Raw genomic sequence first — 27,925 nt, 5'->3', positions numbered from 1 at the left:
GAGTTTTTAGCTCGGCTGGAAAGGCTAAAGGATTTTTTAGCTCGGCTGGAAAGGTTAAAACTTTAGCCCGGTTTATAGACAGGTAATCCCTATCATGCTACGCAGATGGAATTAAGGGGCAATTGAGAGGGGAATTTATATGTAAATTGGGCCGAGTTGGGCCGTTGTGGGCCTCAGTGCGAAGGGTTGAGTAAAAATGCCATAAAGTTACTCCGGTCCCAAAGAGGTTAGCTTGGTTACCATACTAAAACTTGTATCGGTTGTTGCAGTATGGTTAATTTGGTCGCTACAGTTAGTTCGGTCATGGCATAGGGAACCGAAGTATACTGAGCCCTCTTCAGGACTTGGTTTTGGGTTAGTTCGGCTCAAACTCTTCTATGGATAGCTCGGTCTTGGCATGTGAAGCCGAGGTAGGAGAAAAGCAAGGAAGAGCCGAACTAACAGTTAGATCGGTCACTCCAGTTAGTCTAGCATGGCAATGTTATTTCGGTCGCATGGTAGTCTGGCCATGGTAAAACCATCTCACTTGGTTTAAGCAGTGAGGGGGGTGTTGAAGGATAAACATTATCCCTCAGGAGTATGAATCCTAGGAGGATTCTGCATGGAGAAGTAAAAGTCCTACTTGGATTATGCCACACGAAACCTATAAAAGCTCACAAATATCACCTATGGGGAGGTAACACAACTTTGATTTTCCGAATACACAGAGCTTTTTTCTATTTGTCTAGTTCGCTGACTTAGGCATCAGAGAGGTTTCCGACACACACCCGCCGGCTAGCTCACGTTTGTGTTTTCAAGAAGTAAAGCGACGGCGTACGAAGGAGCGCAGACTTGATCAATAGGATTATATGAGAAGGTTTATTTCTTTCCCGTACAATTGGCGTCGTCTATGGGAATTCAGACAAAGAACAAAATCTCTTGATCAAGCTTCTCCATGCAGATTCAGGGTATGAACAAAATTGATAGAATTCGGTGACAGTGTGCTAGAAGATATGTGTCAAATATAGAAAATGTAAAGATGGGCTCGAGAACATGAAGGACAAAATATGAGTCAAAGCAAGCGAAGGCATATAGAACAATGGGATTCGAATATGAATACAAGATGACAATGTAGATGCAGATACAGATATCGTGTGTGATGTGTAATAATCCACAAAAGGAATATATTTGAAAATGGTAGAGAACTGAAGTTAAAATAAAAGAAATCAAGGACTTACAATGCAGAGCTGAGGAAGTAAATGTCGGAGGGGGATTCGCCAGAGTCAGACAACACTCTGATCGGAACGAAACTGCTAAGTGCACGTCGGAAGTGGTGACTAGAATTCGCCAGAGTCAGACAACGCTCTGATCGGAACGAAACTGCTAAGTGCATGTCGGAAGTGGTGACTAGAGTTGTAATAGGAAAAACTTCGAAGGAATGGCAATGAAGACTTTTACAGAGAGAGAGTGAAAGAAGTTTTGTCCAAAAATGAAAAAGGTGGCAAAATATTATGTAACTGCCTTGGACGACGTGCCTGTTCAGCGGCGTGGGCCGTTTTGATGTAACAGAGTGACGTGTGACTGATAGAGTGACACGTGATTGACACGAACCAACGAGGTGATGAAATAATGATCTCGGTTGAAATGTTGATCTTGGTTGAGATGATGATCTTGGTTGAAATGTTAATCTTAGTTGAGATTTTGAATTTAGATGGGATAGAACTTGTTTGTTTTTTGTTCCTGATGATTTAATATTCGGGTATTGATTTTTTTGAACTAGTGAATCATGATCTCTGCTAGTAGTGTGATCTTTGTCGAGATGTTGGACCTGGATGAAATAGAACATGATGGCTCTTGATTCTTGGTTCTTGACGGGTGGACATTTGAGTCCTTGTTTCAATACGCCGGCAAGTCATGATCTCGGTCGGAAGAGTATCTCTAGCATGTTGGAAGATGAAACGATGCAGGTTCCATCACCTCAAGTTGCCTAGGGGTAGTTGTGGGGAAGCATTTTGAGATGATGCCACGTGGCTAAGGTGACGCTGAGGTGTCAGCCGAGGGCAGATCATGTTTGCCAAGATTTTTTGGGCACTGCCGAGGTATTCTACGAGGATACCAGAATCCGAGATATTTGGATAGAGGACTAGAGTTCTACATGACATCAAGCTACCTATTTGGATAGAGATGAGACTCTTGAGGGAGTTCATTTTAATCTGAATAGTCTGAGTTGTGGTAGATGTTATCATTGTAAAGGATAGAGTCCTATGAAGTAAGACTTCTAGGGGAAGTTGGACATTGATCATTATAAAAATGAGACACTCTCGTGGGTCTAAGGTAAGTTTTTATTTATGTGTGGTATACTGTGAGCAGTAAGTTATTTCTTGTAAGTTAAGCACAATTTGCTATTTGTGAGAGATAAGATTTATTGACTTGATCGTTGGAGTGCCCTCGGGTAGACGAACCACCGCGAGAATTCTCATCTTCTTGTTACAGGTTGTTGGGTTTAATCTATTCTGTCGGTACTCTCTAGCTAAGTTTCCTTTTGGCTGTGTGGATGAACCACCGTGGGAATTTTCATCTTCTTTTTGTTTTGAAATTTGAATTATTTATTTATTTATTTATTTTTAAATTATCAAAACGACGTTGTTTTGATGAGGCTTAATCTTAGCCCTTCGGTGGATCACTCTAGAGGATCTTAACGCTGGCTCTCTTTCTCTTATGCCATTTCTGTTCTTTTTGCTTGTTCACTATAGTAGTGTACCATGTTGAACTCTTTCGTAAATTTCTACCCACAGTGAATATATTGTTTGTTTTTTTATTTATTTTTACCGTGTTTATTCACTTTGTGTGAACAACAGTTGTTCACATTTTCATTTTACCTTAGTTTGGCATGTGGGGCGTCTTTTTAGTTTTTTTTTTTTTTTTTTTTTTTTTTTTTTTGACTATTTTGGTTTGAATTAAAAAGACTTATTTAGAATAAATTTTTTGATTTTTTAAATATTTATAAGAGAAAAAATAAAATAATTATGATTTATATATGATATTTTATTTTATTAACTTTTTAATTTATTTTATTTTTTTACTAAAATAATTAAAAAAAGTCCCTCCCCAAGTCTTTGGGTGTGTTTGCTTTGATTTTGAGAGATAAATTTTCAAAAAAAATCTTGAAGAAAGATTTAAATTTTTTTTTTTGGTTTGTTTGGTCATGTATTTTGGATATAATTTTGGAGTATAGGAGTTTGAGATGATTTGATATTTTGTCGTAGATATGTGTGAAAAAAAGTGATTGAGAGAGAGGAGAGATAAAAAATGATTGATTAAAATGTAAGAGATAAAGAAGTAAATTTGAATTTTTTTTTTCCAAAATCACTAAATCAAACAAAATTTTTAAATTTTTTTTCCAAAATTTATTTCCTAAAATCAAACCAAACAAGCTTTGTCTTGTAAAACACCGACGGCCTCCTGGGGAAACCATTTTCTTGATTATTTTAGTATTTTTCTCTTATTTTTGGTTGCTCTTGAGAAAATTTTCACGGCTTGCGAAATTCTCTCTCACGGTTCCATAATCAAACAATGACCGACTCTGTTTCTCTCTGTTCCTTACGCTTCTCTCATCTCTTAGTCGCGTCTCTTTATCTCTGGACGGGATCGATGAGAAACCCTATCGGAGATCCCTATCGGAGATGGCTCGCGCGAAGTGAAGTGAAAGGCTTTGAAGGGGAAGCAACAGGTTGGTTTAATTCTGAGGTTTGTTTTCATTTTCTTGCTGAATGTTTGGTTTTGTGTTGTTTTTGATTTTGTCTATGAAAATTTGTCCTGTTATTCATGCCCACAACACCAATTTTCTCTTTTATTCAGTTTCTTTATGTAATTTGACTTCTTGTTGTAATAATGGCTGCTTTATGTAATTTGACATTTTTCGTGGGACAAGGATTTGCGGGTTTCGCTGAGTTTCTCTTTTCCATTCTCACATATTGGACAAGCTCTTGCTGGTTTTCCTTATTGCACTTTTTTGCTGGTTTATCTTTTTGTTTTCACTGCTTTATTAATCACGAGTGAGGTTTAACTGATTTTTTTTTTTGAATAAATAATAAAAATGGTGCGTTTCTATCTTATTTACATTTTGTCATTCAAATTAATTATTGTGATATAATCATATCCCCTTCTACATTATAGATTACTGCTTATATTTATATATGCATGTGTATGTATCTATTCGTTACTGAAATTATTGGGATTCCATAATTTCTCCAACATGCAATGGTACCATTCTTATTCATTGATTTTCTTTGGGGTTTTCTACTTTAACCAGGTACCTTTAGGCAAGAAATTAAGTTGCTGACGTGTTAAATGAATTATTGTGGAAGAGAAATTTGTCTACAAAAAGAACCAAGAAATAGAAAAGGGAGTGAGCGAATTTAGGAAAGCCATAAAAGAATTGGCAAAAGTGATGATTTTATTTATTGTTCTACTTTTGTGATGAGGTAATCAAAATGAATAGGAAAGTTGTGGTCTTCATGATAAATAACTCTTTTAGAAGGGCCAGGTTATATTCTTTCTTCTTCTTTTGTTTTTTGTTAATTATTTTTATTGATGGTGAGCTTAGTACCTATTGTTGCGTATTAACTTTTTTGCATGTTCTTTGTGTCCTCTAAATTACTTCTTTTTGAAAACCTTTTCTTATACTTACAAATTCTCAATTTTGCTTCTCATGACTCTGTAAATGTTTATTTTTATTTTCGTTGTTCATGGTCAATCAAAGACTCACAACTTTGGTATGAATTATGGCATTTCTTGCACAGTCTCGTTTTTTTACTCACCTTCTTTGAGGCATTTACTTTTAAAGTTGAGGCATTTACGTTTTCAGAGATCACTCTTCTGTAGTGTTTACTTTTTGCCTTCCTAATAAATATGTGATTATGGAACTAATTGCAGTTGATGTGGTTGATAGGGAGGTTATCCAATATATTTTGGGTGGAAAGACACTGTTATCCTGTATATTTCTTCTTTTGTGGTCATAGGTTGGTACAGGTGAATTTGCAGCATACATTTTATGTTCTTATCATTGGGATATTTTGTCATGAGTGATTGGATTCAAATTTGTTGTTGGTTAGCATTGCAGAATTATTTGATTTTCGGGATTTGATCTATTCATCATGTATAAAATTATTTTCTTTATCATTGTTTTCGTTTTGTTTTTCAAAAGCTTCTAGATAACAGAAAGATATTTAAAAAAAAAAAAAAAAAAGATTGCTTGCCCTTACATATCAGAACATTGTTGTGATGAATTATGTATTCTTTATATAGTACCTTAAGTTATAATATTTGATTTGCTTTTTTTTTTTTTAAAAAAAAAAAAATTGTAGTTGCATATTCATTAATTTAACATGTACTCGTTGAGATTTTACATTTGTGGAAATAAATAGTGTTTCAGATATAGTAAAACAAGGATCCTTTGTGGGGAAAGCACTCATTGGGGTTCATTCAATTTTGTGGACTACAATGAAAAAACTGTAACAACAAGAGATTTTTTGCCAAAATGGATTGTTATATTTTGGTTTCAATCACTGCTTTCATATCTACCCAGACAAGATATAAAAGCTTGTTGCTGTAGTTGACATCTTACTCGCGCACACTAACAAAAATTATAATTAAACTGTGGTGTTCTTTGCAAGTGATTGGGAAACAAACAAACACACAGTTTATTGCTTACTCTAGCTCATGTTTATTAGTTGGAAAAATTCTCTAAAAAATATCAAAACTTGTTTGTTAGATTTTGGGATGCGTATCTCTACTAAATGAGTTTTCCTAACCAAATAAATAAACTAAATTATTTGCTTCATTATTCATGTTCCATTTCATTTATCAACAAAACATTCAAAATACTAACATACGGAATTTTGGGGTTAAAACTTGCAAATTCCAACTCTTTGATTTACATGTAACCCAAAGCTCAGGAAAAATTTATGAAAACTTGATTGCCATTTTCTTATTTTCTACGCATGGAGGGAAGAAAAAAAAGATTGAAAAGTGTACCAATATTCATTAATGGATTGACGAGGACACTATTCAACAAGTTTGTGAATACGTTAAAGGTTCTTTTTAAGATTGGATTGCATACTTAATATGCATTATTTATAAATTCTTGCAAATAATAATGCTTTTATGATAAGTTGTTTAAGTACATGTCTAACTGGTAATAAGAAAAAATACTTCTTATGATATTATGATCAATCTATTATTTTAGTAGATAGAGCAGAGTATGTTCCCATTTAAATGGTTCCTTTCCCTGTAGCATGGAATCCATAGTATTGCAGATGCTTTGGAAATGACAATCAAGAAATTCAGTGATCCAAGTGAAAAATCTATTTTGCTTGAGGGCAACATAAGTCAACTAACAAAACTGTAAAAATTAATGTATTATTGATTGATGTATTTTGTGTTTACAATGAGTCCTATATATAGAAGATTAAAGGAGGTAGGTATGTAGTAGGTGGAGTAGTAGGTGGAGTAGGTGAAGTGGGTGGAGTAGGTGTAGTGGTAGGTTTTGGTACATTTTAACAGCCCCCCGCAAACTCAAGGGGGATAGGAACTAACCAACTTGAGTTTGGAGAGACTAACAAAACAAGAAAATAGACGAATACATAAAATAAAAGAGGATATGAGACACTGTATGGTCGTGTCAGACCGTTGTAGAAGACTGTATGGTTATGGCAGACCGATGTAGAAGACAGTTTATGGGGTCATGTCGGACCGTTGTAGCAGACAATGTTGTGACAGTTGTTGTGACAGTTTACGGAGTCTTGCTGGACCCTTGTAGAAACTAACCGGAATCAATGTCGGGACAGTTTACAGAGTCTTGTCGGACCCATGAAGGAGCTAACCGGAATCAATGTCGGGACAGTTTACAGAGTCTTGTCGGACCCATGAAGGAGCTAACCGGAATCAATGTCGGGACAGTTTACAGAGTCTTGTCGGACCCCTAAAAAGTCGCACCCTCAAAAGGTGTGCCCAATCTTTCAAAAGGCGTGCCATCAAAAGGCGTGCCCAATCCATAAAAAGGTGTGCCATCAAAAGGCGAGCCCAAGTCATAAAAAGATGTGCCGGACATGATGGCGAGGCGCGTCACCATATTGGCTTGCGCGCCCGTTTTGTCGTCTGGCGTCAAGTGGCGCGCGATGCGCGTGTCTGCCTTGGCTATTTAACCAAGACGGAAGCTGAAGCTGAGGCAGAGGCTAAGACAAAAAACTGGCTAAAAACCTCTGAGAAACTCTTCGTTGTCTTGAGAGAGATACTCTGTAACACTCTGTAACCAACCCTTCTCTGAAACACTCAGCAACCCATAACATGGCCTCGTCTTCCCGTTCAGCTACCCAGAAAATGGCCGCTTCGTCCCGTGGTCTGCTTACTCTCTTTCCCGACCTCAACGAGTCAACAAGAGAGATAACTGGTGCGGTGGCTAGTGAACCTCAACCAAGCGCCTCTGGTTTTGCTCCGTTGAACTTTCCGATGCGGTCGGTGGAGCAAAAAATGGCGGTGCAAACTGATATTGAGGCCAATCAGTATACTTTGAAGTCATGTGTGGAGACCATGACGGCGGTCACAAACTTGTCGCACCGGCTGCAGAGTAGGACAAATGAGGTGCAGCAGTTAAATGCCCAACTGGCTTTGCTCCAGCGCATGTATAAGGATGCGCGAGCAGAGATATGTATGCTGAAAGCGGAAAACAAGGAGCTGAAGCGGAAGGCCACCGTGATGTTCCGATTTGGAGATCCGCCATATGCTGCAGTGGAGGAGCAGAGAGGAGGCAACTTGCTTGGTGGTCTAGGAAGCACGGAGGCAACACCGTCAAGGGCCGTCCAGGATGGAGGTAAGAAAAAGAGACCAGCGGCAGAGTAGAGAAGAAAAAAAAATCCCGCCGGTGGATGTGGTTGTTTTGTTTGTTTGGTTGTTTTTTTTTTTTTTTTTGTGTGTGTAAAAGTGTGATCGGGGTTGTTCCCTGAGATAAATAAAATATGATTGGTTGTGCAAATTTGTAAATGGTTTGCAATGGTGTTTGGTATTTTTTTTTTTATTTTGTTTTAATAAGAATAATAATAATAATAATAAATAGGTATCATGGAGTGGGCGGTGATAAAAATATGATTTAGAAAAAAAGAGGAAGGTGGTGGAATGATGGGTCAAAAAGTAGAATAAAAGAGAAAAAAAAAAAGGTGCACATGAGTTGGTATGTGTAGACACCCCATTTTTGACCGACCTTAAGACTCAGATGTCACCGATTGAGCGCTTGGTGATGTTGCATGTTGTGCTTGTTCAGAGGCCTCAGAGTCGCGGCTGCGAGCCCCGCCTCCGGACTTCCGAACCCTCTTCTGTACCTTGTCTCGGTTTGCGAACCAGACTCGGTTTTCTCTGTTTCTTTTCCTAAGGGAAGGGAGAGGTCCCGTAGACCGTCTCTCAATGTCCGTAGGCTACATTTGGTGGCCGTAGGCCATTGTTCCCATTTCGGAGTCCGGTTCCCGGTTTTCGGGACCGTAGGCCGTGTGCCTCGGTTCGGGACCGCTTAACCATCTCCGTTTGCTCCGATTTTTGGCATACTTCCTATTTGCTCCCTTTTGAGGGACACTGGGGTCTCGGAAACCCACTTCGTGGCCGAACGCCACTTTCGGTGCTTAACAGCCCATTTTCGGGATCCCGAACTGCGTGTTTTGGCCCCCGAGCATTCGTTTTGCATCGGTTTTTGCTCATTTTTGGCAGGTACCTCTGTTTCATCATTAGGAAGGTCAATGAAGGGTGGGAGGCTAGTAATTGTTGCAGCAACCAGTTATCTCTCCTCCGGAGCCTCCCGACGCCCGTTTTTCTGACTTCCGGGCTAATGTTGAACACCCTAGGGGTAATGTTGCCAACTTTCAACCACATATCTGTGATCTACACACCTGGGAGGCCCCTAAAAGTTGGTGGCCGGCCATTAAGGTTACCTGACCCTTTTGACCCCTTTCTTCCAGGCTAATGTTGAACCCCTTGGACCTTTTTTCTTGAACTTTGAACCACATATCTGTGATGTACACACATGAGAGGCCCCTAAAAGTTCATGGCCGGCCAGTAATTCAACTTGACCCTTTTGACCCCCTCTTTCCGAGCTAATGTTGAACCCCTGAGACCCACTTTCTTGGAATTTTAACCACATGGTTGTGTTGTACACACATAGGAGTACCTCCCCAGTAGCTGGCCGGCCAGAAAATCACATTGACCCTTTTGACCCCTAGCCGGCCGGCTAGGGGGTGTGGCCGGCCGGCCACCTCCAACAAAAGTGAGAGGCCGGCCGTGTTCCTCGCACTGTGCACTTTACAGCTGTGGGGCAATATCCCCCAGATATTATCTGTATCCGGGGGATATTTTGTGGGGGAGTTTTCCTCTCCTTTTCCCCCACCTTTACACCCCCTTTTGAACCCTTATAACCAGCTGGTGGCCTCCTTTGTTGGGGTTAGAAAAACTCTCCTTCAAGCTTCCATAGCCAACTCCATCTTCTTCCTTCTTAATTCTTGAAAAAACCCTAAGTCCCTAACCATCATTCCTTCTACACCACCAAGCTCTACCACCACCATCTCATTTCCAGCAACAAGGAAGGATTCTTGAAGGCTAAAGAAGCTGCAAATCCATCCAATAAGCAACAAAAGTTTGATTCTTCAAGGGTAAGTAATACTTTTACCCTTTTGAACCTTTTTCTTGATCTATTTCTAAGCCCCACTTCCTTTTGGTTTCAAGCTCCGGCCCTAACTGAAAAGGGCCATATTTTGAGCTCATCTTCACTTCTCATTAAAGGCTCAACCCTGTTTGAGCCCTCCATAATATACTTGCTTCAATGATCCTCTTGTATGTCATAGTTTTGCATGCTATTTTTGACCCATGAGAAATCTGTTTTTGAGTATGTTGTAAACTTATATTAGGCTTATTTTGATCCCCTCTTCAACATTGGAGAAGGGATCAACATTGTTTGGTGCTTCCATGCGTCACTTGTAGTTATATCCCTTATTTGGCCCCATTTTTGCATAAATTGATAGCCCTCTTTGCTTCTGTTTTTGGACCTTGGTCCGAACTGAAAGTGGCCTTGTTTTGGCCTATACTTCATGTTTCATTAACACTTTCTTTCTGTTTGGTGATTATTTTGTATACTTCATGTTTTAGCACCTTTTGAGCCTCATTTTGCATCACATTTTTAGCATGTTTGTATACTGATTTTGAGGTTTCCATATACTGTAAATGTTCATATTTTTGGTCCATCTTCAGTGTTGTAGAAGGAAATTTTTCAGTTTGGGTTTTGCTTATACCACTTGCTTCATTACCCCTCTTTTGGCCCCTATTCTTGCATGCCATTTTTCCCTTACCTTTGTTTGCTGTTTGGCCATGTTTATAACTGTGAAAGTGCATCTTTTGGGACTGTCTAGCTTCTGTCTTTGCATTTCATGTCCATATTGTGCATGTTTAGCATAGCTATAGGCCATTTCGGGTGCCTTATGTTGCATTTCGGGACATTTCCTTGCATTTCATGTCATTTCACTTCATTTCGGGACTGTTTTTCCCTTATTTTGTTACTAAAATTCCATTAGCATGCTTGCATATCATTTTTGCCACATTTCATTACATTTTGTCATTGCCTCGGTTTGCGTGCCCGTGTGCACGCATTTCGAGGCACCCCGTTTTTATCCGCCGGCATCCTATGTGAGTGTGGCTGAGGCTCACTCATGTTGGTATAAGCCCATTTGTCATTTTCATGTCATTTCATTACATTTTGTCATCGCCTCGGTTTGCGTGCCCGTGTGCACGCATTTCGAGGCACTTCATTTTTATCCGCCGGCATCCTATGTGAGTGTGGCTGAGGCTCACTCATGTTGGTATAAGCCCATTTGTCATTTTCATGTCATTTCATTACATTTTGTCATCGCCTCGGTTTGCGTGCCCGTGTGCACGCATTTCGAGGCACTTCATTTTTATCCGCCGGCATCCTATGTGAGTGTGGCTGAGGCTCACTCATGTTGGTATAAGCCCATTTGTCATTTCCATGTCATTTCATTACATTTTGTCATCGCCTCGGTTTGCGTGCCCGTGGGCACGCATTTCAAGGCACTTCATTTTTATCCGCCGGCATCCTATGTGAGTGTGGCTGAGGCTCACTCATGTTGGTATAAGCCCATTTATCATATTTCCATGTCATTTCATAACATTTTATCATTGCCTCGGTTTGCGTGCCCGCGTGCACGCATTTCGAGACATATATCATTGCCTCGATTTGCATGCCCGCGTGTACGTATTTTGAGACACATATCATCACCTCGGTTTGCGTACCCACGTGCACGCATTTCGAGGCACATATCATTTTCTCGGTTTGCGTGCCCGTGTGCACGCACTTCGAGGCATTTCATTTTCATTGTATTCTGCCATTTTCTCGGTTTGCGTGCCCGTGAGCACGCATTTCGAGGCATCTCATTTTCATAGCATTCTGTGTATGTTAGGATTATATCTTAGTTGCATTTCATGCATATCATGCATATTGCATCGTGTCCGGAATAGGAGTTAGCCCGGGCACGAGAAACGAGGTACATTTCGTACTCCGAGTGACGGAACGTGTCTCAATTCCCCAGTCACCGACACTCCGAATTCTCCATGATGGAGTTGGGTTTTAGCTGTAGTTTCATGTGCATTCATCCTATATTGAGTTGTGCATTTCGATTCCTCGGCCATCATGCCTCGGTATGCGTGATTGGTGGCACGAGGATCGAGACATGCATATATCTGTGCAAATACATTGCTATGCCCCTTTCTTGCTCTCTGTTGCAGCAAAACGAAGGATCAGCAACTTTTGGGACTTGGCACGCATTTCAAGAACAAGTGTAACAGAGGCTAATTGGGGCATTCCGGTAGATTTCTGCGCAAGACAATCCGGATATGCATCATCTATCCGAAGCAAGGCAGTCCCTGGCTTGCATGCCAGTTTTTTACAGTTTTCTTAATTAATCTGTTAATTAATTAGGAATTTGTATATTATTTGGACTGTAATATTTGGGACTGTAATATTCTTTTATTCGGGACTGTATATTTATTCGGGCCCTCTGTGTGAGGGCACAACTGTAATAAGTGTGCGTGTGTGTGTTGTATGTCTTCCAACCCCACGTCTTTCTCCCTTTTATTTATCCGCTTTTGATGGTTAGATTAGGGCATGTTTAAATTAGCATACAGTATGACAGCATGTTTGCATCATTCATCTGTATTGCATGCACCGGGCTCGGCGCATCATACTAACTGCATTGTATTTTCGATTTAAAAGATGAATACATGTTAGCTGTAGCATTCCATATGCCATCTTAGAATAGCCGAGCCTGCTATAATTGCATTTTGCATGTGTTGCATTAGACATTTTTGTATACTTAGGATTCATGCATGATTTCTAATATAGTTTCTGTTTTTTGCTTGGAGTACTCGGTAAGCTTTATGCTTTAGCATCCTTGCATGCGTGTGAGTGAATGCCATGATAGCATGCTTACCATGAGGCTATGTGCTTATCTGATATATCTGCCTGAATGCCTGTGGGTGAAGGTTGGGTTATCTGAATTGGAATGAATCATCAAATGTTTCAAGCCTACCTGCGGGTAGCAAACCATTTTAAAAAACAAGCATGAAATGTTTTGTTCCAATTCAGGCGATCCAGTCTATACTTGTATGCTGTGAGCATCACATAGTAACCTAGGCTAATAACCGGAATAAGAACTCACAATGTTTTTCAAAAATTGATATCATGGTTAGTAGAGGCCGGTCTATGACCGGGCGAGCGGGGGTGCTCACGAAGTGACCTTCCCCAATCGTACCCAAGTTCCCGAGCCGAGGCAACTTTGGTGATGACGGACACGTGGCCTTTTGGCACCGAGTCAGGGTTTCCTAAATTTCCCAAAATAAAATATTTAGGTGGCGACTCTATATCTGGCAAATCAGTCCATTTTTGGCACTACTTTTTCAAAAATCAGTTTCTCAAAATGATTTGCCGGATTTGGACTCTTTGGTTCAGATTAGGAACCGTGACATTTCAAGAGTCCGAACTGTAGTAACCCCAAATGAACAGAACTGGAGCTAACCCTCCCGGGGCGTTCGGGGGACGTCTACAGTATGTCAAAAAGTAGAATAAAAACAAAAGTGCACATGGGTTGGAAAGTAACATGACCTCGTCAATTATTTGTCCATAACTAGTTCCTTTCTCCTTAAACCAGTATGGGATTTTTCTCTTGGTAAATATGATGTTATCATCGGGGAGACCCGGCAAAGCAAATGTCTCTGTAACATAGAACAAGAACCTGGGAATGCCGAGGCGAGCACCAAGGTCGGCAGTCCAGGGATGGAACATGTCGCTGACGATGCAATCAGGGCGGCGTCGTTTGAAATGATCGCCGATGACCTACGATTTTGGACGCCGATCACGAGGTTGAGATTTTCCGGCGAGGAAAAGAAGCAGAAGCTTCCGAGATGGCAGGATTCACCTCTGATGGTGACGACGTAGGCGAATCGGACGGCGATGATGAGAACACCGAAGACAAAGAGTCGAACCAGAATGTTCCTCAGTAAGCTTGGCTTAGACTCCATAGCTCTCTGTATATACTAAATCTAGAGAGAGGGAGAGAGAGCCGTGGGTCTCCTTGGTTTGATGCCAGGAGAGTGTAAAAGAAATTGAGAGAGAGATGTGGAATTTGTGGCAGCGGAGTGAAGGAATGTGTGGAGGTCCGGCGGGCGGCCAAGGCGAGGCTGCCGCCCGCCGGTGAAGCAGAATTACTAGCTTCTTAACCTTACTCTGATACCATGTAAAAATTAATGTATTATTGATTGATGTATTTTGTGTTTACAATGAGTGCTATATATAGAAGATTAAAGGAGGTAGGTATGTAGTAGGTGGAGTAGTAGGTGGAGTAGTAGGTGGAGTAGGTGAAGTGGGTGGAGTAGGTGTAGTGGTAGGTTTTGGTACATTTTAACAAAAACTCACTTTTTTGATTAGTGTATGTATTTGAATATTGCCTCTGCAAGAATTTTCTCTATAATCTTTACAATAGGTGTTACGATTCAAAGAACACAGAGGCAAGAAGGAGAATGCTGTAGAAATGGTGCAAGTGAAGATGCAAAATTATCAAATATTTTTTGTATGATTGAATATTTGGTTGTGCCTTTTTTAAAGAAGTAGCCCATTAATAGAATACCACTCTTCAATGTCTTGTTTTTGGAGTCTTTAGTCTTGCTATAGCTCTTCCAATAAGTGTATCAACTATGAAGCATGGACACGCCAAAATGGAAGCCGTGGCGGTATCGGATATGGGGACACACCGGGGACACGGGGACACGCCGGGGATATGTATCCCTTTAATTTAATTTATTTTGTTGCAAGGGACACGGCGAGGTCATGTGTGTCCAAATCTGGACACACCATGGGATCATCTTCTGAGGACTTCAATCATCTTCGATTGTCTCTCTCTCTCTCTCTCTCTCTCTCTCTCTCTCTCTCTCTCTCTCTCTCTCCGTTTGCATATAATTTACTTTATATAATATAATTGATCATATATAATATATATAATAAAATTTATAAATTATAATTTTTATCTTGTATAATAAAATATTTAATTGTTATTTCTTAAAATATCATATATAATAATAATTTTTGTAAATTATTATTTCTTAACTTTTTAACATATAATAAATAAAATAAATCATCCAGTTATTTAAAAGAAATCTAATGAAATCATATATAATAAAAAATTATAAAATAAAATATCTAACTTTTTTATTATCCCTTATTTGTTATTTTTTTATTTAAAAAATATATATATATATATATGTATCAATTAAAAATAAAAAATAAATAACAATAACACATTATTTAAAAAATATAATAAATAAATAAAATAATTAATGTGTATTAAAATAAAAACATTTATAAAAAAATTAAAAAATTTGCCATGTCTCCTGCTGTGTCCGTGTCCCCCATTTTTAGAAATTTCCGTGTCCCGTGTTCGTGTCCGTATCCGTGACCGTGTATCAAATACATTTTGACAAATTATATTTTGATGGTTGATTTGCATCTCTCTGCCTAAAAAAATATTCTAGACCTAAAATCAGTGAAAGCATATATGTCAATCTCTGCTTGATGTTTCTTTTCATATAAGAGAAGAACTAAGGCATAAAGTATGATCTTTCCCTTGCTTTTCTATGGATCTTTCTTTTATCAGCCTTTTCTTTTTTCTCTTTTATTTTTTGTTGCTTGTGGAATCAATTATACAATTATCATGTGGTCTTGTTCATTTTTGGATAAAAGAATTGCTCATGCTTTTTATATGGATCTTTTTCCTAGATTTTTTTAATGTTCCTTTTTATTTTTCATTTTTTTTGGGCAGAATTTCTTATAGCTTAATGTTTATTTTCTCTTTCTGATTTTCAGGAGTCGATCGTCATATTAAAACCATGACTAGAATTGCAAAGATCTTCTTTTCTAAAAGGTAGAGCTTTCTTTCTTGTCAATTCTTTCTTTTAATTTTTATTTGCTTTTAATGTTTTGGTTCTTACGCTTTGAATTTATGTATTAATTCAGAATTTACTTCCAGAACTAACTCTCGGTTTGCTTTCTAGAAGGAATTTGAGGTTGTTGAATCTTGACCGTTGTTCAATTTATTATATCAGTGGTTCGATGTTATGGAGTCTATATTCATTGGCGCTTGAAAATCCTGTTAATAAATCAGATAATTCAATGCTTCCTTTTGCCCTTCTCCCTAACTTCTGTTTTTTTTTTCTTTCTTTTTTTTCCTCTTCCTGTGAGAATATAGAAAATGGAAGTTTAAATCATGATTAGTTTTTTTTTTTTTAAAAAAAAAAAAATTATAAACTTGATGCAATTTACAAAATTATAAAAAATTCATGAAAATGCACTAATGTTTTTGTGTCCTCAATCATCACGAGACTTCTACCATCACATGAACACTTTAGAAATGCCTTGGACATGAACAGGAGGGATCTAAAGAGAGTAGCTCGACATTTTCGAATCTCAAAAGAATTCCAACTCTACAGTGGTATAAAGAACAGATTTCTTAGGTACATATGATAAAAGATGGAAAGATAGTCACTACCTAAGAAACAAATTTTGTGGTGGAATAATAGGAGGCAAAACAGTTATCTTCATCTCGTAGTTTACTAGGATTGTGCCCATGACTTTTGACCATTTTTTCAGTTGATACTCTTGCTTTGAATATATTTATGAGATGTTAATTCAGAACATTTTTTTTACTTTCAAAATATTTTCTATTAGTTTTACCTTGTGGATGGTGGTTGGTTTATTCACGTATCATGTGACATTGTCTTAATCTATGTTGGAAAATTTGGAAAGTTGCCATTATTTTGTTCTTTGTTTTGAGGAGTAGCTTCTAATTATGCCATCTTCTTTATTTATTTCAAATACCTTTATAAAGTAAAATCCACTAAAAGCTAGGTATTCTTTATTTTGTTTTGTACATAATAATTAACTTTCTTCTACTTAAAAAAAGAAAAAAACCGGCATGGGTGATCGTGCGAAGCACGACGCCGCGCAACTAGTACACATATAAGAGGAAGTTCATTGTGCTACAGTATTTGTGGCTTTCTTTTTCAGTTTCCCCTTTTGTCCCTTTCATTTGTTGAATTTTCCAAGCCATCTCATGTACTTGATTTTCTTATTATTTACTATTTTGGACTATTTTCTAATTTCATGGCCCAACTTTGCCTGTCATATTAAAGTGTTCATCACATGGCCACTGCCTTTGTTTGGAGCAGGAAGAGCAGAGCATGTCTCTGTCATTTTGCACTCTTCTTCAGTGTCTACATCGCTCTTCCTCTCTTTGGCAGGGATGATGATCTAGACGATGGTGAGATTGACAGCTTTATTGATAGTGAGACCCATCGATGCACCACTTTGATTTCGAATCGAAACACACAGAAGATGAGGTCCAAGAAAGATCTCGACCGAAGATCTGCATCGCCATGGCTTCAGGATCCTGACTGAAGATGGGGTACAAGGAAGATCTCCCTTGAAGATGAACTCTTCCGACAACTTCACCAGCAGAATCGCACGAGGTACTTTTGCCATAATTTGCCAATTCTAGGCTGAGATCAGTTTTCTTTTTTTTAATTTAATAATTTGATTCTTTGTGACTCCATGGTTTTTTTATTTGAGAGAATCTGATATTGAAGTAGTTGATGTTTCTCTTTTAGGTCAACGTAGAAGAACTATGACTATACATCGGTCTTCTAGATTTTTCTTTTACTGGCTTCTGTTTTCTTGACTTCAAGATTGCTCCATTATTTTTTGTAAGGTGTGCTCTTCTCTTCTCTTGCCCTCTTTTGATGATTTTGCTAAAGTAATTAGACTCCCAGTTCTTCAAATGGCAGGATTTGTTTTGGATTTTCGTTAGTTTTCATTTTTTTAAAAATTATTTGCACAAGGTGGAATCCTCGGTTTTAGGTTTTTTTTTTTTTTGATTTATTTGTAGGGGTCAAGTTCAAAGCATGTCATATTTGAGCTAAAAGTTATTTTCTTTTTATTTTTGTGAATCCTTTTTTTTTTATTTTTTAACCACATTTTTGTTTTGTTTTCTTTTGAAGTTAGTGAATTCCTAAGGTTTTAACTATTATCTTTCCAATTCAGATGTTTTTTCCATTTCTATTCACTTCTGCTTTTGTTAATTTTATCTAGTGTTTTTTTTGGATTTGTGTTTTTTGGTATTTTCCTTGGGAATTGATACTGACGCCATAAACCAAGTTATAATAGTAGCTATTCCAATTGAAGGAATCAGTGATGCGTACAAAACTATAGATCAAATATGTATGTGTTTTTTTTATTTCATCATCTTTTCAATGTTTTCTTTCAAGTATTTCATATTGTAGCTTTTAAAATTGCATTATGTCGATTTTTGGATGAGAGGTTCAATACGAAGGCAATGTGCCAGGGTCAGTAGTATAGTTACTCATACTTTTTTGGCCAAATCCTCCTCTACTCGTTCTACTCGATGAGAACTTTCTTTGCTTGAAAATGGCCTTGTCTTCAATATGTAAGTGAATTGTTTGTTGTATTGTCTAAATGAATCCAATTATTCTATCAACAGGCTTCAAAGGGTATGTTATTTATTAGACATCAATACTAATTGCACATATAAACAGTATTTTCACTTTGGTTTGTTACTTCTGTGCAAGTCCAAAAAAGTGTTGAGGATTTGTTTGCATATGGAATATCGAAGTTAATGATCAAGTATGGACATCTTATTGTTATTCTTCCTAATCCTCGAATAACTTCAAGTCAATATTTTTGACTTTCTCAGCTTCGCTATTGATTTGTGAGGTTGATATAGGTAAGCAAGATTCTTTTGGTTGATCTAGGGATGGCTCATTTGGTTTAGCTCATAAGCTGGTGTTAAAAAAATATGATTAAGCAAAATTAATATGAAGTTGAGTATGGTTCACACTAGAGTTGCATAAGAAATTATTTGAAAGTTAAAAACCTCATTCAAGTTACTTGGAAATTAATGTTAAAAAATCTAATTTGATTTGGAGATTAGGTGTCTATACTCTATAGATGTGCTGTTGAAATTTGGTGCAGATTTAGCTATATCTGTTGGTAGATTCTCTATTCTACTCAAAACCAAATGGATTAAACCTTTTCAATCACCCCCACCATCTCCTCCTTGAGGTGTATCAATAGTGAAATTGGTTTTGCATTTTTAGCCTTTGTTCGAATCATAGATTGGACATATTTGCATTCAGCCTAAAGCTGTGATGAATAATGAACCATCATGTCTTACAAACAGCATCCTTTTTCTTCTAATTCTGCTACAGTTGTTCTAAAGAAACATGTAGATTTTTAAACTACCTTTTTAATAAAATTTTAGTTGTTTTAGTCCATTATTTATTGAATTATATATATATATATATATATTTTTAGGTTTAGTCAGACTCAAGACAACATGTAGACTATTTTAACTAAAATTTTAAATTAAATTTTAAGCTATTTTTTTATTTCAATTCTTAGTTAATCCGTATTTTGCCTATTCAAAGATGTGTGGTTCTATCGATTCTTAGAACGTCTATGTATATCTGCTAGCTGAGTAGTTTTAATTGGAGTTGGTTGTCATTTTGTTCCAGTCAAATCCATCAATTTCACCATGGATATTATTGATTAAAGTAGAATTGGCAATATTGCTATGACCTTTTATTGATGACCACATTGTGTCTGCTAAAAACCCTTTATCATTAGTAATTTCTTAATTCTTTGGTTTTTGATTCTTTGGCTTTTGATCTCACTATACATGCTGCTCCATTGCTTAGTGAATCAACAAATATTGTTTGTATGTGTTGTAATATTTTGGAAGCTTCACACGTGCTGAAGTTGGTAAGGGTCTATCACTATCTTATGCCCTTTTGATTGGGTAATTCAAAGACCGATTCGCATCATTATGCTCAATAAAAGGAATGAGGGAAGCTCCCATAGAAAAATACTGGAAGGGAAATGGCAACAAACTCCTATGTTCCTGTCATTACGGTTTATTTGGTCGATAACTCTGAAAAGATAGATTGCCTTTCTTTTCTTTCATTTTGGGAGAAATACAAATTTAGGAGAGCTTGATAATTGCATACCATCAAATTTTTGAAAAATACCAAATGGGAGCATCCATTCAACAAAGACAAGGCATCTCTCTTTTCTATCAACAAAGACAAACACCACTCCATCTTCTCTCTCACAAAGCAAAATGGACTTGCATAGATTAGCTAAATTGCCTCTCCTCTTCGCTTCTTCACTCCTATGTAGTTCTATTAGGATTGTATCTCATTCCTCTAATTATTTCATGTGTTGATTTTATTCTTTATTTATTTATTTATTTATTTTTTATATTTTAACTTTGACATTATAGAAATCCACCTAACATTTTAATTTGCTTACTGTTCATTTTAATACATAGTGGTTATGTCAATGAGCTCTTCTGAAGCAGTTATGCACAAATGCACAATCTGACAACACTTTTTAAATTAATATAGTTTACAATTAGATGTTATTTATATAAGGATCAAAGTAACAGTCAATGTTAATACTCCAATTTTAATTCATATGTTTAATGCTATTTTTTTTCACAATGATGCAACTATTTTCTATTCTAAGAATGTTGAAGAAGAAAAATCATACTTAAAGCAAGTTCAGCAGAAAAATCATCAAATCTCACTCCTACTTGACCACCTAGATTATTTGGAATTTTTGTTCGTCTCTATAAAAACTACATTGCTGACTTTTTATTTCTATTTCATTGCTGACAAAATGATGGGTAAACAAAGAACTTGAAATGTGTTTTACATAAAGTCATATCATTTGAAATGTGTTTTGCGTATGTATTCATAGTGTAGATTTTAGCATAAGCATGCGTGTATTATGCATGTGTTAGTCATAGATAGATCACTTATGCTTGTACATTTCTTTGTATTGTTTGGTTTCCAGAACAACATAAATTGAGGAATGATACATGGATGGAGCAAACAAAACTGGTTTTCTTCTATCAAGGAAAGCTTTTATCTAAAAGTGCAACCAAAATAAAGCACAGGTTTACAAAATTTCCACCATGATTATTCTTCTTCTAAAATTTCCCACTTCCTCAAGCTTATAGATTGAATCCAGTTCACCTAATTATTGATTTAGAACATATGATATTGAGAATAGACTTTCACCCATTCCATTTACATAAACATATATTTTCTTAACACAGAATGACCCTTAATAGAAAGAAGGGGGCGGGGGGGGGGGGGGGGGGGAGAGAGATTACTTGTCGTTCTATGAGTATAACTTGACTTTTTTATTTTTCCCTGTAATTTTAAATTTCAAACATACAATAAATTATCTAACTTCAATATAATGTCATCTTTGTTTGTTTTGTTTTGTTGTCTTTCATATTTGAATGTTTGTAGGGTTTGAGCACTGTCTAGAACTTCGAATTTTGCTAAATCTTTTGATTGTGTTCTATTAAATTTCCTACTATGATGCCTCTCACTAAAGAACACTATTAATGTTTACCATTGCAAGCTATTTGTCATACTCCTTGTCAACGTCATTGTAATTTCCAAATATTTCTTGATTTTGAGTTCCATTAGTTTTGAGAAGAAACCTCTAGAATTTGTTGTTCGTTTCTTCATGGAAATGCCTTGTTTAGATTTATCTAAATAGTGAGGCATTGCTTGCATTTGGCCAAGCCTCCTCTTGAAATGTAAGTCATTAGTATTATTTCTTTGAAATTTAAAAAAAAAAAAAAAAAAATCCTTTCTACACAATTATTATTAGCTTTCTAGAACAATGCTTTAATGGAACTAACATGAGATGTGTATGTGTTAGCATCTTTCTATGGCAAGTATGTATGTGTATTTTTATTTTTTTACGAGTAAGAAACAATTTTAAAAGAATCATATGTACTTATTAATTAGTCTTTATTGCAGACACTTTTGAGAATGAAGAATCCAATCACACATTTATGGAGGAAAAAAATTGATAATATGCAAACCTGATGGCTAGTGTGATCGCATTCTTAGAAGGTTTTATCTGGGGAAGTCCATTACAATCAGAAAAAATCAAATTTCATAACCCCCTTCAAGTTTTGCAAAATATGCACCATGGATTTTTATTTTATTTTTGCTTATATACTTTCATTCTATTTGTTTTGTAGGGACCCTACAGTTCCCGTAGTGAGCTGGTCCAATATTTGCAAATATGATATGTTTCCATTTATAGCGGTCACAACTGTAGCTGAACGTGGGAAGCAGCAAGTTACAAGTAGCATGCAACGGGGTAACATCAGTAATTAGTTATCAAAGCTTAAAGGATCTTTTTGGATGGATGTAAATTTCAAATCAAGTAATTTGAGATTGCTTGAACTATGGGCATGATCTATCATGCGAAGCACCGTGCCTCAGAACTAATATGTATATAAGCGGTGGTTTGCTGCTTGTGGCTTGTTCTTTGTTTTTTTTCTTCCTATTTTGCTCTTAACTTGTTTTGAAATTTGGATGGTGGGTTTTTGAAAATTATATAATAAATTTTGGTTCTTTTGGTTGAGGATGTTTGTCATGGGTTGTCTATTTTGCTTTTTTATTTTGTATAATTTACTAGTAGTGTATTAATTTGAGTGAAGATTTTTTTGTAAATACGCAAACATTTTTTTTCAATTATGAAAAATAATTTTTTTAGTTTTTAACAAATTACAAATATTCCAATAATTTAAAATATAAATTAGTCTTCTAATACTATAAATTACAATTATCGTTTATTATAAATTTTAATTTAACAAAATAATAAGAAAAAAAAATTTACTTGCTTATGTAATAATAAATTATCAAAATTATTCATTGAAAATATTTTTCATATTATTAAAAATTATTAATTGACTTAATGTTTAATTTATTAACGAAATGGTGAATTGAAAGATATTTTTCATATTATTAAAAGTTATTAATTGGCTTAAAAATTTATTTATTAATAAAATTAGTCATTTGTTATACGAGTATCATTTATTTATTAATAAAATAGGTCATTTTTCTATATATGTATTCTTTTTTGTTTCTTTGTTAGTTTAGTAATTTTTTTAGATGGAAAAATTATTTTATCTCTTTTATACTAAAATGTATATTTTATTTTATTTATTTTTGTGTCTTTACACTATGTAATATTTCTCATATTATGTATATTTAGTTATAAATAATTAGAAAAGATAAATAAATATACATAATTAGAAAAGATACAAAGATAAATATATATACATAATAGATATATAAATTGTATTATAAATAATAGTAATTAAAAAATATAGAAATTGTATTATAAATAATAATAATTAGAAAATATACTTTATCTAAAATAACTCTGCAGTAGTCAACACGGCGTGGAGCCGAACGCGTAAAAAAATGAAAGGCTTTGCTAGAGAGTTCTAGAGCTGTTAGCATCATTTAAAAAAAATAAAATAAAATAAAAGATAAAGAAAAATGTTTGAAAACAGTAAAAAAAAATTGTTAAAAAGAAATATTAATGATGTGACAGTAAATTTCGTTTACTTTCTATACCTTATTTTTATTTTATTATTATCTTTTTTATCATTCTTAATATATTAATCTTATTAATAATATATTTTTTAATGTTCTGAATCATTGAAAAACAAGCTCAAGTTTTAGAGCTCTTACTCATTTTTGAAAATGAAAACCCCCTGATTGCTGTGTTTCCCATTTGATTTCTTTGAAACTGTTTGAGGGTCTCCATTTCTTTTCATTACGTTTCCAAAAGTTGTGAGTGAATTGATTCAACTCTTTTCTCGTCTGGTTTTGATTTCAATTCCAATTCTCAAAACAGATAAGAGTATGGCTGATCTACTCATTTCTCCCCTTGTTACTTCAATTTTGAAAACCTTGAACTCTTTAGTGCTAAAAGAGTTTGGGATATCATGGGGTTTGAAAACAGAGCTAGAGAACCTAGAGAGCACACTAAGTACCATTCAAGCAGTCCTTCAAGATGCAGAGACCAAGCGAGGGAAGAGCGAGGCTCTGAAGAATTGGCATAGAAAGCTCAATGATGCAGCTTATGATGCAGACAATCTGGTGGATGAGTTCATGATTGAAGCTCAGAGAAGAAGGATGGATTCTGAGAGAGGCATTAAACCCCAAGTAAGTGCCTTTTTCTCTCTTCGAAACCGGCTTATATTTCGATTGAAAATGGGGCATAAGATCGAGGATATGAGGGATAGGTTAGATGCCATTGCTGGGGAGAAAAATAAGTTTCACTTGAGGGAAGGTGTGGTGGAAACCCGAGAAGTTTGTGGGATGGAGAGAGGACAAACTGATTCAATGGTGAATGAATCGGAAATTTATGGGAGAACTGATGAGAAAGAAATGATAATTGAAATGTTGCTCAACAATTCAAGTGATCTTGATGATGATGTTTCGGTCTATGCTATGTGTGGTATGGGGGGGCTTGGAAAAACCACACTTGCTCAATTGGTCTACAATGATAGAAGGGTGGATAGCCACTTCGATCTGAGAATTTGGGTGTGTGTCTCTGTTGATTTCGATGTAGAGAGACTAACCAGAGAAATCCTAGAGTCCATTGAAGGTGGTGGGTGTAGTATCTCAAACTTGGATACACTTCTACGTCGCCTCCAAGAAAAACTGTTTGGGAAGAGATTTTTACTTGTCTTGGACGATGTATGGAATGAGTACCATGAGAAGTGGGATAGGATCCAAAATGCACTGAAGTGTGGAGCTAAAGGCTGTACTGTTATAGTAACAACAAGGATTCAGAAAGTTGCTCTTATCATGGCTACACTTCCTATACACCACATGGCTCGTTTGTCAGAGGATGATTCTTGGTCCTTGTTTAAACGACGCGCATTCGGCAACGAAAGGAGAGAGGAAAACCTTCAATTGGGTCTCATTGGGAAGGAAATAGTGAAAAAATGCAAAGGGTTACCCTTAGCAATAAAGGCTTTGGGAAGCCTCATGCAATTTAAAAGAAGTGAAAGTGAATGGTTGTCTGTGAAGGACAGTGAGATTTGGGATTTGCCAGATGATGGAAGTAATATTTTACCTGCTTTGAGGTTGAGCTATGAAGCCTTACCTCCACATTTGAGGCAATGTTTTACTTATTGTTGTATATTCCCCAAAGACTATAGAATGGAGAACAGCATGCTGATAGAGTTGTGGATGGCAAATGATTTTATTCCATCTAAAGGACAAATGAGGTTACATGATATGGGCCATGACATTTTCAGGGACTTGGTTTCGAGGTCATTCTTCCAAGATGTAAAAGAGTCCAATAGTGGAACAATATTTTGTAAAATGCACGATCTTATGCATGATCTTGCACAGTCTATTATGAGATATGAATGCTCTATTATGGAGCCTCACGAGGGCATGAAAATTCGAGATAAAATTCGTCACTTGTCTTTTAATATTGTTGGTTTTGGAGAGATGGTTCCTTGGAATGAGATTGTATTTGAAGTCCCATCTTTGCGGTCTGTCTTAATATTCGAGTCTTTCATTCCAAATTCCAAGGACAATATTGCTTCACCTTGCATTTCAAAACAAAAGTATCTTAGAGTGTTGGATTTTGGTAGAAATGTTGATGAGAAGTTGTCAATGTCAGTTTCCAATTTTAGCCATCTTAGGTACCTGGACATGTCATGCTCTAATATAGAAATTCTGCCAGAATCAATAAGTAATCTCCAAAGCCTGCAGACATTGAAGCTAGAACATTGCCGACGACTTCGTAAGCTGCCCAAACGCATGAAGCACATGAGAAATCTCACTTACTTGGACATCACAGGGTGTGATTCTCTCACTTCTTTGCCTGACCAAATGGGACAATTAACTTGCCTACAAAGACTAAGCATGTTCCTTGTGGGCCAAGATGAGGGTTACCAAGTTGGTGAGCTGAAAGAATTAAATCTCGGGGGTACGTTGAGCATAAAGAGACTTGAGAACGTAAGAAATTCAGAAGAGGCCAAGAAGGCCAATTTGAAGGGGAAACATGATCTTATTTCTTTGGAATTATATTGGAGCAAGAGCAATGAAGAAAACATACCAAAGAATGTCAAAGAGGTTCTTGAGAGTCTCGAACCTAATTCAAATTTGAAGAAGCTGAGGATAAATTTCTTCCAAGGTTCAAAGTTTCCAAATTGGATGTGGGGTTTGGTTCTTAAAAATTTGGTTGAGATCTCTTTAAGAGATTGTGAAAGATGTGAACATCTTCCTCCTCTTGGCAAACTACAATCCCTAAAAATTCTCGAGATCAGACGTATGTGTTCTCTTAAGTACTTCAACCATGGGGATTATGGAGATGGGGAAAGTTCATTTCCTGCATTGAAGACTCTCAAGTTCTATGAAATGCCAAGCTTGGAGGAATGGGCATTAGTGGATAGAGGAGAAATTTTCCCTTGCCTACGGGAGTTGGTGATATCTGGATGCCCCAAATTGACTAAATTGCCTTTTCTTCTAGCACTTAAGAGATTAACAATTGAGGGAGGCTATGAAATGTTATTTAGGTCAGTGATTAATCTTACTTCGATTTCCTATTTTTCGATAGGTAGCTCTAACTCTAAGTTCGAATTTGAAGAAGCTGAGCATAAATTACTTCCAAGGTTCAAAGTTTCCAGCTCTAACTCTATGTTGAAGATTCTTCCAGATGGACGGCTTCCAAACCTCAAGGCCTTGAAGTCCCTAGTGTTACATTCCATGTACAATCTGAAGACCATACACTTTTATCTTTGGCCTGAACTTATGTCAGGACTCAAAAACCTAAACTCTCTGCAAATAAATAAATGTAATAGTCTTACGTCCCTTCCAATGCAAGTGTTGCAAGGCTTGACTTCCCTTACATCCTTACAAATTATCAGCTGTAATAAACTAAAATCTTTGTCAGATGGAATGCAATATCTGACAGCACTTCAGCTCTTGGTTATGATTGGATGTCCAGAGATAAAATCTTTTCCAGAGGGTATGCAACATTTGAATGCTCTCCGAGATTTGTATATATCCGATTGCAGCGGATTAATTTCTCTACCAAATTGGCTAGGAAGCCTCCGGTCATTATCAATGTTATTGATTTCGGGTTGCCCTAATCTGAGGTGTTTGCCGGATGGGCTGCAGGATCAGGATACTCTGAAATTGCTGTCAATCATAGAATGTCCACATTTGGAGTGCCGGTGCGAGAAACAGGCTGGGGAGGATTGGCTGAAGATAGCTCATATTCCCGAGATTTGGATCAATGGTGAACAAGTACAATCCTTGGATTGTTAATGCGCTAGTTTGAAGCCGAGATTCACATCCAACAGTGTTCGCAGAAAGCTGATTTGAGGGAGTGTGACAACATAGTCCCAAGTTGGTGCAGAATTGAAGACTGGAGTTTTTGATGGAGCGTGCTTGAAGAATTTTGTGGCTGGCCTCAATAGGTTTGCACACTTGTTGAATAACACGTCATAGTTTTCAAGGTTCGTTTTCTTTTTCTTGAATAATAATACATCATAGTCAGAATTGAATTTAATTAACTTGTGAAATTAGAAAATCACTAAATTTTGATTTCTTTGATTTATAGGTTGAAGAAATTGGAAATTGTATTTCATAGCAGAGCGGCATGGGTACGGAATGCTCTCATTTCTCTAATTGCTCTGAAAAGCTTTTGTGGAATTAGTTTAGATCATAGATGGCTATGAAGAATTGTAATAATTGGTTGCTGCAAAACATTGCTTTCTTTCCTTTGATCTTATATTTCTAAGCACAGGATGGTGTTTTTAGATGCTAGGTATTATGGATTGATTTGTTCCATGTTGCTTCCTAGTTTCATCGTTCTTCTTTGAGGGATGTGATTTCCATTTATTTGTTCATTTTTATATATTTAGAGCCATTTACATGGATATTATTTATTTTGATTTAATTTTTATCAGAATTTCTTAGGGTCCACCATTGTATGTTTAATCTTAAGTTTGTTTTATTATTATTTACCACCTCATTAGAGATGCAGTTAGAGGCGATGAAACAAGGGTGGGACATTTCTCTTAATACCACCAAACAAGGCCAACCTAGCTTTGAGATGTAAAGAAAGTGGAGGAAGGGATAGCTTGCTTACTTGGTGTCCAAAGTGTTTGTTTGGTGTGCCAACAAGTGGAAGTTGGAACTACCAAACGTGGCCTTAATTACTCAAAAGTATTTTCTAAATTCATTTATATTATGTTTGGTTCAAAGATTTGGGGAGGGATTTGGAAAGAGAAAAAGAAAAGATAGATGAAATTTGAATAAAATATACTTATATTTCCTCAAATTTCACACATTTTTCTTTTCTCTTTTTAAAATTCTCCTCAAATTTATGAAGCAAACCCAGTCTTAAATTATTCATTGG

The 27,925-nt window shown here is 36.4% G+C and overlaps 1 protein-coding gene and 2 long non-coding RNA genes across 3 annotated transcripts in view; all 3 read left to right on the top strand.

Annotated features, from left to right (window-relative positions):
- The window catches only part of LOC145801028 (uncharacterized), a 96,446-nt gene extending 80,063 nt beyond the window's left edge, over nt 1-16,383 (top strand). Inside the window, exon 3 of the long non-coding RNA XR_014341846.1 lies at nt 15,440-16,383. This is a non-coding gene — a long non-coding RNA (uncharacterized LOC145801028). The remainder of the gene's footprint in view (nt 1-15,439) is intronic.
- Nucleotides 16,384-16,569: 186 nt separating this feature from the next.
- Nucleotides 16,570-22,105, top strand: LOC145801024 (uncharacterized). The gene is made up of 4 exons (XR_014341833.1): nt 16,570-17,100; nt 17,239-17,339; nt 20,504-20,606; nt 21,490-22,105. It is a non-coding gene; the product is annotated as an uncharacterized LOC145801024 (long non-coding RNA).
- Nucleotides 22,106-23,193: 1,088 nt separating this feature from the next.
- LOC114268736 (disease resistance protein RGA2) lies at nt 23,194-27,489 on the top strand. The gene is made up of 2 exons (XM_082891085.1): nt 23,194-27,020; nt 27,125-27,489. Exon 1 carries the CDS (start codon nt 23,398-23,400, stop codon nt 26,827-26,829), a length of 3,432 nt encoding a protein of 1,143 aa, XP_082747211.1. The 5' UTR covers nt 23,194-23,397; the 3' UTR covers nt 26,830-27,020; nt 27,125-27,489.
- Nucleotides 27,490-27,925: the final 436 nt, after the last annotated feature.

This window comes from Camellia sinensis, chromosome 10 (genome assembly GCF_055761805.1).
Source record: "Camellia sinensis isolate YWXY chromosome 10, ASM5576180v1, whole genome shotgun sequence".
Lineage (NCBI taxonomy): Eukaryota > Viridiplantae > Streptophyta > Magnoliopsida > Ericales > Theaceae > Camellia > Camellia sinensis.
This window is presented reverse-complemented; position numbering and strand designations above follow the sequence as displayed.